This window comes from Psittacula echo (genome assembly GCF_963264785.1).
Source record: "Psittacula echo genome assembly, chromosome: 1".
Taxonomy (NCBI): Eukaryota; Metazoa; Chordata; class Aves; order Psittaciformes; family Psittacidae; genus Psittacula; species Psittacula echo.
In genome coordinates, this window is record NC_137735.1 from 40,359,213 (window position 1) to 40,372,578 (window position 13,366).

At 43.5% G+C, this 13,366-nt stretch overlaps 1 protein-coding gene across 1 annotated transcript; it reads left to right on the forward strand.

Moving 5' to 3' along the window:
* Window positions 1-7,060: 7,060 nt before the first annotated feature.
* On the forward strand, window positions 7,061-9,145 carry HMGB2 (high mobility group box 2). Its single transcript, XM_080624329.1, has 5 exons — window positions 7,061-7,190; window positions 7,636-7,806; window positions 7,974-8,119; window positions 8,208-8,382; window positions 8,858-9,145. Exons 2-5 carry the CDS (start codon window positions 7,657-7,659, stop codon window positions 9,011-9,013), a joined length of 627 nt encoding a protein of 208 aa, XP_080480455.1. The 5' UTR covers window positions 7,061-7,190; window positions 7,636-7,656; the 3' UTR covers window positions 9,014-9,145.
* Window positions 9,146-13,366: the final 4,221 nt, after the last annotated feature.

The following is a 13,366-nucleotide window of genomic DNA, read 5'->3' on the forward strand; positions in this document are numbered from 1 at the left end:
TCTTTACAAAGTAAATTTTTAACTACTGGAAAAGGAGAATGAAGGTTTTATGCTTTTAATATTTATGCACATGACAATAATTTAATAACATATAAATGCTAATTATTAATATAAATTTAGTGACAAAAATTGCACAACATGATCAAGCCTACGAACTGGAGTGTACTACTCATCAAGATGGCTTCTCAAGGGTTTACATTGAAGTCAAGAGTTTACAGGTTTTAAGGATTATTGTTTTCAACTTTTAAAAACTGGAAAATACGTGGTTTGGGCTGCAATTTAGTTTTTTGGTAACTTTGAATAAGCTGCCCTTTCTTTGACACGAACAACTTGAGTTGACATTTCTTTGTTTATTTCTTCAAATGCACAGCTGTGCTGCTCCTTATTTCTTTTTCATTTATAGTATGTGTTTATCCCTGACAGTACCTGGGGACAGCTTCTTCTTGACTTCACACACTATCAGACTAAATGATGAGGGTTAATCATGGGCCCAAGGGTTTATTATCAGGCTTCCTTAAGATTTATTCCCACCTCCCAACAGTTGGGGCCATGAAGCAGAAGTATTAGCTGTGACTGGTATTATGTGCAAGATCTCTGAAACAACCTTCCTTATTACTGTAAAACATTTAACAGTATGGAGTAGGGTATACAATGGGATGTTCTAGAGAAATTAGACTTTTATATCATTAGTTGCTGGAAAATCCCACAGGGTCTATGACAATCAACGATTTCAAAATTTCCTAAGTGTTTTCTTACTAGTCTCAGATTACCTGTGTATCCCATGATCATTCCTCTGACACGTATGACAGCACTATTTGCCAGAATAAATTACCAAGACAATGTCTACATTAGCAAAAGCACAGGATGCACTCCACATGACCAAAACTTGAGACCCATTTAAGTTTAATGAGACTCACTGAAATTCATTTAAGTTTTCCACCACCTGGATGCAAGGCCAACGTGCTAATGAGTGTCACAGTGCTCAGAAGGAACACAGCTGTTACCAGTCAAACCTGCTTTCTCTTCTGGCTCTGCAAGATAGGATGGCACTACTCCTCCTTCCTCTTGCAGCTTGTGGCACACATCCTTGTCAACTCACACTATCATTTCTCTTTCCTAAGAAATTTTAGACCTACAATTATATAGGAAACAGCTTCTACCACCAGGTTCAGCTTGTTTTTTAGGTTTCTAGCCCTCACAACCACAGAAGAAAGCAGTCCCTCAGATTGGTACAAACAAAACATTCTGGTTTGCTCTGTAGAAGTTTCAACATTTGTAAGTCACCATGGGTTATGAAGTACTTGATTCTGGCAGCATGAGCACCAGCGGCTAGCCTCACATGGGTGCTTGGACTATTCGGGAGATGGACTGGGACTACATTCTCTTCAGACCTGCTTGCTGGATGTCACACCTCCAGGGCCAGATACAGTCCAACCCTTTGTCTTACTGCTTAGAAGGAGAGACACCCCCCCCCATCCTAGAACTATGTTCTCCAATTCCCAAATGATACAACATTAGTAATTATATTTTACTTTTTAAGAGTAAGTCATGTAAACTACCAATGCTTACCAAGGCTGTAAGAGTTTGGGGGATGGTAACAGAAGGGTAAAAAGTTTTTTTTCCCCCCATTTAAACTGATTTCAGAGTGTAAATTACAGCTATCCACATTTTAAAGCCCCTCTACACTGCCTGTGAAACTATCTAATGGATGAACAAAGGCAAATTACTGCTTTCTTCTCACACCCGTAAAAAGGGATTAAGAATATAGCAAAATATAAAGGAGTTCTGTTAGGATCTTGAGGCAAAAATGTTACATGAGTATTACTTTGAATGTAAATAAGAAAGCAAGTGAAAGTTAAGTCTAGGAATACAAAAGTAAAAATATATATGTGTGTGTATATATATATATGAGCTTGTAAACCCAATGCAAGAAAAGTTCTTGTCAAATTAAGACTGAAAAAGTTCAGTTAACAATTACTGTGACTAGGAACAGCCGGTGCTCCTAGTATTATCAGCATTAGTACCAGGAGAGATTTGTTGTACTTATTTCCTATCATATAACCACTGCAGTTTCAGTCTCCACTCCACAGGTGTCCCAGGTAGCCTCTAATGTAGGACACCTTTGTTTTAAGTATTTGGTACACTGCACAAAGGCAAAACAAGTTCCTGAGCTTTCAGACTAAACCAGCCTGCCACTTGCTTACGAGCTGTTTAACTGGTTATGCAGGCTTTACAAGAGCCTGCATAATAAAACTATAATGTTAAAAGGGTAAATATATTTATAATTTTTACAAAATACTTATTATTTGCATGTTACAGCAAAATGGGAAAAGTTCTATTATCTTAATGCAATTCTTTAAGACATTGACAGAAATACCAGTTTCGCAAACTTGTGGCAGCTGCAGTTATATATGTTTTTATCAAAGTACAAAGAAAATAAATGCTTATAACAGGAACACTACAGTAATATAGATTTTGTGCTGAACTTGGGTAAGCAGTAGCCTAGGTGGATCTGTTTTTTCAGCAGCTTTTCATCCTAAAGCTCCTACCATGTATCTATTATGAGATGCTCACATAAAATAGGCCAAAAACATAGTTGCTGCCTGTAGACTTTGAAACTTACATTAGAAAGTGTGGGGTTTTTGTTTTGTTTTGTTTTCTTCTTTCTTCTAAGTAGTGACCTATTTAAATGCTTTTTGTATCTTGGATTTTAATCTTTTCCTGTATCAAAAAATTGCTGATCAAAGCTAAATTTGTTCTTTCTTTCATCCTTTTGCATTAGTGAAGCTAGGTGACATTGAGAGCAGCTGTTAACTCTCTTTCATTAATCATCTGTCAAACACTGACTTCTCAGGTCCATAAGAGAGACGCTTTCAGCAGTAATCAATCCAGATTGATCACTTTCCAATGAAGAATTTTACTACCATTGAGGCTACATTAAAGAATATTCCATACAGGAGCTTGGGTAACAGCAGAGTCTCTGGGTAAAGACAGTAGAGCTTCTTCATCCAATCAACTGAATTAGAACTGACAGTGTCACCATATAATACACTTATACCAGAATGGAAGTTCGGTTGGGTTAAGGCCCCGGAACTGTAGTTTGCAATTTCCCCAGGTGAATGGTATCTGTTGCAATGGATCCGCTGATGGAAACATTAATCCAAATAAAAGGTCTTTGTTATTTTCTTCCACTGCTTTGTCCACCGTGACACCAGTACCCAGAGAAGCTGCACACAGAAGCCAGGAGACACAGTAGGATGTGAAGTTTTATCACTCCAATCACACATTTTTGTTGTCTGTGACATACTTTTCTTTAAATCCATTTCTCAGCTCTGTAACCCGGTCTCACCCACCTTGTCTCTTCTCTTCCTTTTACCCACTGTTTCTAGTCACTACATCACTTATCTCTCCTCACATGCAGTTTACTGAAGATTAAGTGAAGTTTACAATAGTGCCCAAAATTGTAACTGTGGAGCAGATTAGAAACTCCAAAGGGCTCAAAGCCAGGGACCTATAAAGTTTAACAGTCATGAGCTGAATTATTCAAGAAGTAAGCTTCAAGTTCTGGAGTCTACAGTTGCCTTTCCCACAACTGTCATCCGCATGCGGTTAATACATTAACCACACAGACTGACTGAAGTCAATACTGCACAGATCACTGCTTTAGAGGAGTAAGAGTGACTGAATTTCTCGAGACAGAATTTGTGGTTTTGTCTGAAAGGGTGTAATGAAAAAAACAGTGTAAATGGTGTAATGAAAAAAACAGTGACAGCTTATTGTGGAACCAGGCGCACAGAGAAGCACTTTCCAGGTGTGAGGGTGCTGGGAAGAAGGCTTTGGGACTGACAAGTTTCTAACATCGGCATTCTTGCGCGGAGCTTTCAGCATGGGCGCTGCTGTGGAAAGCTTCCAGTATCATGTTCAAGCGTGGAAAATTTTCAATACTGCCTTCCTTGTTGGAGGACAGACAGATGTTAGAGTACAACTGCTTGGTTTGTTACGCTGCCCTGTGTTGCATGACATTGCATGACATAACCCTCTATGCATATATGTAATTGTACAAAAGCTTTCTTTTTCAGAGAAGAGAATCTAGAAAAAGAGTATCTTTAAAAGAACAAAGAACCCCATTTCTTTCTTAAAACATCTGATTAAATCATTTGAAAGCCAAGTCCCCTTTTTTTCCCCATAGCAGTAATTGGATTTTCTCACTCTACCTGCTTTTCCAGAATTATTTTCTTCATATTCTTGGAGCAGATATGAAAACATGCAACAGGGGAAGTCATACTGCAATTATATCCCATAATTTCAAAAGACTGTTCCAAACTAATTTTTTCCCCTTGTTATATTAATGTTAAAAGGAAGAGTAAAATATGTTAATAAACTTAACACAAAGCTTTTTTTTTTTTTTTTTTTTTTTTGTTCAAGAACTGACAGAGAATGGATTCGGAAGGATAAAATGAGAAGCATTCTTCTTTCCTTTCAACTGTTAAAAATAATTCCCGGGGTGTGTGTGTGTAGCCATCCTGATAACTTGTCAGTGACAAACTTCACAACTTGCTATTTTAGAACCACAGACACTGAGAAAACTTTGTTTCCTGAAAAATAGCAGCCCACTTCATTATTTTCCCAGCTGCATCAGTGAGGATTCAGAAGTAAAACTGATTTTGATGGAATTAACCTACACCTTTAAATAGCTGTAAACAATGCAGATAGTACCCATGAACTTGTTTGAATGGCATGGTATGGAGAGCTACAGGTAAATCTGGTGGACAAAGAATGCTTTTACACCAGAGATAGTAATAGCTATTCCATACACACTAGAATTGCAAGATTCTACCATCTGATACAAAACTGCTTTATAACTAAAAAACACTCCGCAAGAAACTGTCATCTACAGGTGGTTTACCACAAAGTCAATGAGTAACCCATCTGACAGTTTAATTCACCAAACAAAATACTGCTTGCCAAGTAATGTATGAAGTAAAGGCATTTTTAAAGCTACATAACAATTAAAATAACTCCTTCACAGAATTCAGTGCCACAGAACTGAGAATATTAATTTGCTATTGAGCAGCACTGGAATGGTATACAGTAATAAAAAAGCCAAAAACTGGAACATGGAATATCCTCTGTAAATGTTTATTTTAGAAGGTAAGTGTAAGCTTTGTTTGTACATTAAACACCATCAAAAGGAATAGCCACAGAAGGCAGCCAGTACAAGAATTTGGGTAACTGGCTTATGACAGGCTTTGACATCTGCAAAGGGACTACATCTCTCTGTATTGCTCTGACAATTTAACTCACAGTTACCCACTCTTTGTAGCAGATTCTAACTTTTTCCTAGTTACAGTATGTCTATTAAGACTGCAGTTTGGGCAAATACATAAAGCTTAAAATGAAACAGGGATCAAGGAGTCATTTACTACATTAGTGAACTACTCTATGTGAATACATCAACATGGAAGAAAAAAAAAAAGGTAAAATACCAACAGACAGCTTGAAGGACTGAACCTGATAAGTGCTTCTTATTTAGTGTTGCTTACACTCTTACTCAGTGTTGCTTACACTGAGCAAATCTGGAACTGGGGGGAGTCAATAGATCAAGATATTGACTGCTCTCACACCTGCAGTTACTCAACACACTCAGATATCTCAGGGATTCTTTCTGCTTTCCGGGTTTTGTTTCATTTTTTTACCATTGAGCTAGGTTAATGTGATTAAAACTCAACTGAAGCCATGGCATCTTCAGTAGGCAGTTATAACCTGCTTTTCAACAGTGCTATAAATTATACCTGAAAAAGCAAGTGTTAGAAGCTGCTCAGATGACTAAGGGTATTTACCTAAACCGATGTTAGCTAGAGAACTGGATGAAATCAATCAGAAGAAAACCAACATCAGCAAAGCCCATATCGTGTAAACCAGGGTCAAATCACGATAAACCGGACTGAATGACTGTACAGAAACTTCGGTTTTATCCCCAAATCGAATGGGCCAGGTTCACTGCTGGCAGTTCGCTTAAGAACATTAACACAGATCACAGGCGTCACAGCTTGGACTGAGCGTTGTCCAAGGACTCTCACTGCTGCGGCTTTCCCTTTGCAGAAAGAACAAAACACAAAAAGGCGACACTTTCCCTTCCCAACACAGCCCGCCGCGGCATCTGCCATCAGACCTGCCAGCCAGAAGGGAAGGAGCAGGCGGTCCCTCCACACCAGGCCTCTCTGATGGCCGGGTGCTGCAAGCCGGGCCCAGCACCTCGGCAGCACCCCGAGCCCTCCCCGCCATGTAACCCCGTGCCCCGCCAGCCGTTACCCCGCTGCAAGATGGCTGGCGGTTCCTTCCATTACCACCCTGGAGAAGGCCTCGCTCGGGTAGCTCACCCGAAGTTAAAGCCCAGTTTTACAGCTGTGGCAGCTGCTGCTCGCCAGGCTCGGAGAGCCCCAAGACCACCGCTCCGCCCCGAGGGGAGGGAGCGATGGTGGCTCTCACCGCCACGGCCCGCCTCAGCTACTCTCCGGGGCAGAAGAAGCATAAATGCCGATGGGACCCTACGTTCTCAGGCGACCATGCCGAGGCCGGGACAGCTGTCCTTTACCGCCGGCAAGGCTGGCCTGGGCCCCACTCGCCCCGGCAGGGCCCCACCGCTACCCATCCCCTCACACGGGTACCCGCATTCAACACACCCCATCGTCCTTCTCACTCCCTTTGTATTTTTAAACCACGCTACAGCATCCCGCTCCTCCCAATCAAAACGCGCGCAGACCCCGACGCCCAATAGCGAGGGTCCCCGCGGTTTTTTAAACCGTCCCTCTCCCCCAATCGCCGCCCAGCGCTCTTAGTCCCGCCCCGTCCACTATCCTCACCCCAACCGGTTCCAACGAGTATGAGCGCTAACGACCCCCCTGCGCTCGACCTAGCCGAGGAGCTGCTCGGCCACTGACGTCAGAACAGCAGCCAGCGAATCCCAGACAGCCCTGGCCCCAGTGGGCGGGGCTGCAGGCAGTTTGAACCGGTGCGGTAGCCAATCCGCTGTGGCAGGGGGCGGGTTCCCAGGCGCCGCGGGTCAAGTTGCTGTGGCGGGTAGAGCTGTGGAAAACAAGAGGCTGTAAGTGCGCCGTCGAGAAACCATTCAGCGGTAGCCGCGGAGGAAGCACAGCCGCGTGCCGCCAACGCTCGCTCATCCCAGCCAGGCAAGGCCCCATGCACCCCGGGCCGCGGGGAGGGCTCCGGGAGGGAAGGAGAGAGGGAGCAGGGGAGGGGGGAGCACCGCCGCTTGTCCTGGGCGCGGAAGGAGCGCGGGGTTGCCAAGGCGAGCGGTGCGGTGAGGGCTGAGGCAGGAATGCTGCCGGGCGGGTGGGCCGGGTGGGGAGGGCGGCCCCACCGGGGAGGGCTGGCGCGCGGGCGGTGGCTCCGTGGGGGCCGGCAGCGGCGGGAGGCGGGTGGAGGCGCCTGGCGGCGGGAGGGACGGCGGGGCGGGCGGGAGCGAAGTCGGAGGCGGGGGAGGGGCCGCGGCCGCGGGGGGTGTGCTCGGGCGGGAAGCGCCGGGGGAGAGAGGCGGGAGCGGCCGGAGGCGCGGCTCCGCCCGGCTCTGCTCCCGCCCTCAGGCCGCCTCTCCTTTCCTGCTGCTCCCCTCAGGGACCCTCCGCCGACCGCGCCATGGGCAAAGGCGACCCCAACAAGCCGCGGGGCAAGATGTCCTCGTACGCCTACTTCGTGCAGACCTGCCGCGAGGAGCATAAGAAGAAGCACCCAGACTCGTCCGTCAACTTCGCCGAGTTCTCGCGGAAGTGCTCTGAGCGGTGGAAGGTGAGAAGGGCCGGGCCGGGCCGGACCGGGCTGAGCTGAGCTCTGCCGGGACGGCACCCGCCTGTCCTGCGGGCTGCTGGGAAAAGATCCCTGGTGGCAGCTGCTGCTGAGGCGTTAGTGGGTCACCGGATGCTTTATCTTATGCTTTTACCTCCACGTGTTTGCAGACAATGTCTAGCAAGGAAAAAGGGAAGTTTGAAGAAATGGCTAAAGGAGACAAAGCTCGTTATGACAGGGAGATGAAGAACTATGTTCCTCCCAAAGGCGAGAAGAAGGGAAAGAAAAAGGACCCCAATGCTCCTAAAAGACCACCGTGAGTGTTTCTGTGACCAAAAAAAGAGGAAAAAAGTATTATTTCTACTAGTCTGGCACTTAACTTTAATCACTGTCTCTTATTTTAGATCTGCATTCTTCCTTTTCTGTTCCGAACACCGTCCAAAAATCAAAAATGATCATCCTGGCTTGTCTATTGGAGATACAGCAAAGAAATTAGGTGAAATGTGGTCTGAACAGTCGGCCAAAGACAAACTGCCATATGAACAGAAGGCTGCAAAATTAAAGGAGAAATATGAAAAGGTACAGTCAAAGTGATAAAATAATGGCTAAAGTTGTAGAGGTGAATGTGTGACTTTTGTTTTCCGCCTAAACCATGTATGGCTCATAGCTGCATCTTTATGTCAGCCCTTGTCAGGCTTCAGAGGGCAGGGTATGATGTGAGAGGTGTCTGGAACCCTTGCAGTGAACCTGGATGTGTTTTTTTGCATGCCTAGGGATTTTACCTATAAGATGCTTTACTTCCAGAAGACACAACACCTGTTTGGTAAATTACACAATCATGCTCCAAACTGCTGTGGTCATGAAATTCTTGAGCTGTCCAGATCATGTGTTTTCTTGCTAAAAGGTTTAAGTGTGAAAGTCTCAAGGCTGAAACCCTGCTTTACCGCACACTCTGTAGTTGGTCTGCACAGCAAAGTAGTATTAAATCACTGAAGCAGTACAGATTTGTCTTCAGAGCTATGTTATCAGCAACTAAACAGCATTTTTCTTGCAGGATATCGCAGCATATCGTGCCAAGAGCAAGAGTGATGCAGGAAAAAAGGGCCCAGGTAGGCCTGCAGGATCTAAGAAGAAAGCAGAGCCAGAAGAGGAAGAGGAGGAGGAGGAAGAAGAAGATGAAGAGGAGGAAGAAGATGAAGATGAGGAATGAATGAATGTCCCGCTGTAAAGATTTATGCTCAAAATCCAATATTTTGCTAAGAATGTGAACTCAAGTGCAGCTCATTGTTAGCTTCAGTATAAAAATCTGTACAGAATTGTGTATAGGTAATGCGGTTCTTTGTAGGGAGACCTCTATTTTTAATGTAAGTAGTAGCTGAGGGCTGCTACAGTTTGGTTAAAAATTAAAAAAGAAGAAAAAGTTGTGGAATGTTTCTGCATATTTAATGGTTTTGTTGAAATTCAGTGACTGATAGCCAGGTGTTTCTTTATAGCTAAGTAAAACAAAGGAGGTAGCTTAATAGCTGATCTTCTATTTTGTAGTATATTACATTGTATTACTTTTTTAACAGTTTTGTAATAAAATGTTGTACATGATGATTGTTGCTTTCTTGATGTTTTGGAGCGGCTCACTGCCACCAGAGCACTGCAGCCCTGTTCAGGGAAGTGCTCTGTGTTCTTGCTCGTCACAAAACTGACAAGTGTCTGGGACCATTGACTCCTGGAGTCTATACAGGAGCCTAAATGTTTTAAGCCACAACTCTCCCACATTTACTGCCGTTAGCTACAGTCAATGTTTTCCTTATGCTAGCATTTACTTAGACCACCTTGCGAGTGAAAAAAATATCTCTGATTTCAAGTACTGAAGTTGCTGATAATTATTCATGGATTTGTTTTTCTTTTTCCCAAGCTCCTGAAGCACAGGTCACTGAGTTTTGCCTTGGTGTATTCTCTGACAATTGTGAATCTTGGGAACTTTTTCTCCTAGAGCTCAGGGCCACGGGCCTTTCCTGCTGTCTATACCAGAACAGGAACATTGGCTGTTAGACAGATGTGGTTAGAGGTATGTCTTCCCAGATGTTCCCTACTCCTTCCTTCTCCCCCTGGCCCCAGTATTAGTGGCTTCTCATAAAATACACAGCTTGCAGAACAGCATGAAAAATGTTGGAATGTTATTTCCACACATGCCAATAGATTCCTGCAGAAAAGAGAGGAGGAGGCAGCATTTGTAAAGAACATGTGCTCCTGATATGTTCCTGTTTGTGATGGTAACAGTATTGTCACATAAGATTTCTTGGTTTTCAGGGATTTTTTTACTCAACCTTTTTAAAAGTCTAAATCTAGATAGATACCTAATTATGTTTGCAAGTGGGAAATGGGAGGTGCCACAGCTAAACTAACAGCTTAAGTTTAGTTTGCTGAGATAAATACTAGGCAATAGCTTTTACTAAGCCTTTGAAAGCCCAGCAATGAGAAGCATTTAATGTCTAAAGTAGTAAGTATGATAAAGAACTTTGTTTTTTAACTATCTCCCTATCGTCCATCAACTTCTGAAAAGAATCTGCTTACAGACATTGTGCATGTGTAAGATAAAAAGCGGTTTCCACACCGTAACCATGGTGAATGTCACTGCGGTTGGTTAACAAGAGCGTAGCACTTTCTGAAGCAGGAGCCTGGACATAAACACTGTGTATTCCTGAAAGTATGGAAATAAGGTAACTGTATAGGCAATGCAGCAACCATTTTCATACTAACATAGGTACTAATCTTTGGAAGCTTCGGAAACCCAGAGTTGCTTTTTCCTCCCCACCCTGCTTCTGAAATAGATACTTACAGTACTACCAGAAGGACTGGCTGCTGTTTCACGTGTTGACCTCACTGGAGATACTCTGCACAGGCAGGATCAATGGCTCCATTTTGCAAGCTCAGCTTTTGGGAAGCTGCAGGTGTGAACTGACTGAGAGGCAGCAGGTCTGTGTGTGGTACATCCAGTGCTGAAGAACATTTTCTCTTGCAGAGAGCTTGCAATCCTAGAGCACCTTTATCCTTAACTCAAAGACTCTTCCAGCTAGAGGCAATTCCCTGTCATAGCATGTAGCTGAGACTATGCTGGTCTCCCTCCTTTTCAGCATATTCTGTTCAGGTTTCCCTGTAGAAATGCACCACCACATCCCCTCAACTCTCAGACTCCCTCCCCAAACAGAACAGCAATGCTTCGAGGAGTCTTTCTGATTAGATTTAAATAATTTTTTGCAGTGGAGCAGTAGCATCAGAGTGAATTGGCTAATTTGATTACATGAAATGTTTTTTACTTCTGGTCAAGTGCTTTTAAATTAAAACAAAATACAACCCTTCAAGTGTCCTAGAAAGCTGCACAGGTTATGGAATTTCAAATATTGTGTCAGGATAAGAGCACATCTAGAGGTAATTCAGAATAACGGAGCTCTCCTAATTTTCTTCACTGAGGTAAAATGGCTTTTAGGTTCTGTTTCATTTAACATTAATTGGCTAATTTTGTTGCAGCACAATTTCTGCACAAATCAGTGCAGAGCCACCTAATATTGCCACTCTGCTGTGCTATGTCTGTGGGTTACTTTTGTTTGTGATCTCATTTACAAATAAATCCCGATTGCTGGAGTGCGCTCTCTTGCAAAAATAGCCCATTACACAGCTCTGCTAGCCTGACCCACATCATTACACAGATCATTTTGGGTGCATGCCACGTCAGCATGGGCTGCAGCAAGCCACGGCAAAGCTCTGCATCAGGCTGATCTATCAACCAGGAATGATGTCATAACTCAAGATAATCAGCAATTTAAGAAGAAAATAGTATTTTGTCCTTTCGATAAGAAGGATGTTGAATACAGATTAAAGGCAAATAGAAAAGAGCATGTGGAAATTCCTACTTTCAAATTAAGCTTTAAAAGGTACGTTATGTCAGGTCAGGGGGTTCAGAGAATGCCCATCTGTGAGCACTGAAAGAGCCAGCGCTGGAAAGGACTAGTAAGTGATCAAAGTGTAACAGGAATGTTCAGAAAAGATAAGGCCTCAGGAGAAAAGCCAAATTAGTTTTTCACATCCGTGTTCAATATGGACAATCTTCCCAAATGACTCACTGGAAACTTTTCAGTGGAGGTGAACTGGGAGGTCTGTCTCAAATAAAAACTAAAAGCGATGCCTGAAATGGTTGCAGGCATCAGGAAGACTGATCACATTGCACTAAAGGTCCAGTATAAAGGCATACCACCAGGTGAAACAAGCCAAAATACCACCAAAAGTAAAATTGAGGTGGATAAAGAGCAGGTATGAAAGAGTAACAAATGTAGGAACTCAGTCTTTAACAAGTCAAAGTTATTTCTAAACCAGAAGAAAACTGCACCTCAGCAGGCCAGACACAGCGATGTGTGGCAGGGAAAAGGAGCATCAGAGCAGCTTGAGAAAACAGACAGATTAATAACAATTTACAAACACATCTGTCGTGGTTTAACCCCACCCAGCAACCAAGCACAGCCCAGCCGCTCCCTTGCTGCCCGCCCCAGTGGGATGGGGAAGAAAAATCAGAAGGGTAAAAGTGAGGAAACTTGTGAGTTGAGACAGATAATAAAAGTATGAAAAGGTAAATAACAGAGAACTAAAACCCAAGAGAAAGAAGTGATGCAAATTGAAACCAGTTGTTCACCACCAACAGACCGCTGCCCAACCTGTTCCTGTGTGGTGGCCCTGCTTTCTATGCATCCCAGATGGTATGGAATATAGTCAGTGCGGGTCAGCTGTCCTGGCTGTGTCCCCTCACAACTTCTTGTGCCTCCTTGCTGGTGGGGTGGTGTGAGAAGTAGAGAAGGCCTTGACTCTGTGTAAGCACCACTCAGCAACATCTAAAACATCAGTTACCAACATTATTTTAGTCCTAAAACCAACACACAGCACTGTACCAGCTAATAGGAAGAAAATTAACTCTATCCCAGCTGAAACCAAGTCAACATTAGAACCAGGAGGCCTGCCAAGCTGTCCTAAGGACAATAGAAGCTCAAGATAAAGTAGCAATGCCTAGAGAAGATTTCAGGAAAATAAAACTACTTCTTTTTTCTTTTTTAACCTTGTAGAGGAGCTGCAGGAAGTTTTCATGACAGCAATTTTTAATTGGAGAGGCATGGTGGAGCATCTGTCTCAAATCCAAGTGTAAAAGGTTCTGAAACAAAATGACAGGACAGATGGTATTCATCCAAGAGTTCTAAAGAAACTTAAGGATGAAATGGCTGAACTATGAACTGTATTTTGTATTTTTTCACTTAAAATTGCCTTAGTGCTAGAGGAATGGAAGGTCACAAATATGACACTGAGTTTTAGAAAGCATTCTGTGGAGGTACGGGGAACTTCAGACCAGTGATACCCATATCAGGGTATCAGGTTGGTAGGAGCCATGGTACGCTGACAGTTGTGATCCAAATGGCTAAACAGGACTGGCAGTTTCAGCAGAGGAAATCCTGTCCCACAGACATGTTAAGTATTCTTCAAAGAAATCAGTGAACATGAAGGTAAAGGAGATCAGATCATTCTGGCCTAC

Excerpts from the sequence above, each read along its gene's own strand:
- HMGB2 (XM_080624329.1), top strand. The coding sequence starts at position 7,657 with ATGGGCAAAGGCGACCCCAACAAGCCGCGGGGCAAGATGTCCTCGTAC. Across the intron at positions 7,807-7,973 it reads AGTGCTCTGAGCGGTGGAAG|ACAATGTCTAGCAAGGAAAA; the intron begins GTGAGAAGGGCC and ends ACGTGTTTGCAG. Across the intron at positions 8,383-8,857 it reads TAAAGGAGAAATATGAAAAG|GATATCGCAGCATATCGTGC; the intron begins GTACAGTCAAAG and ends TTTTTCTTGCAG.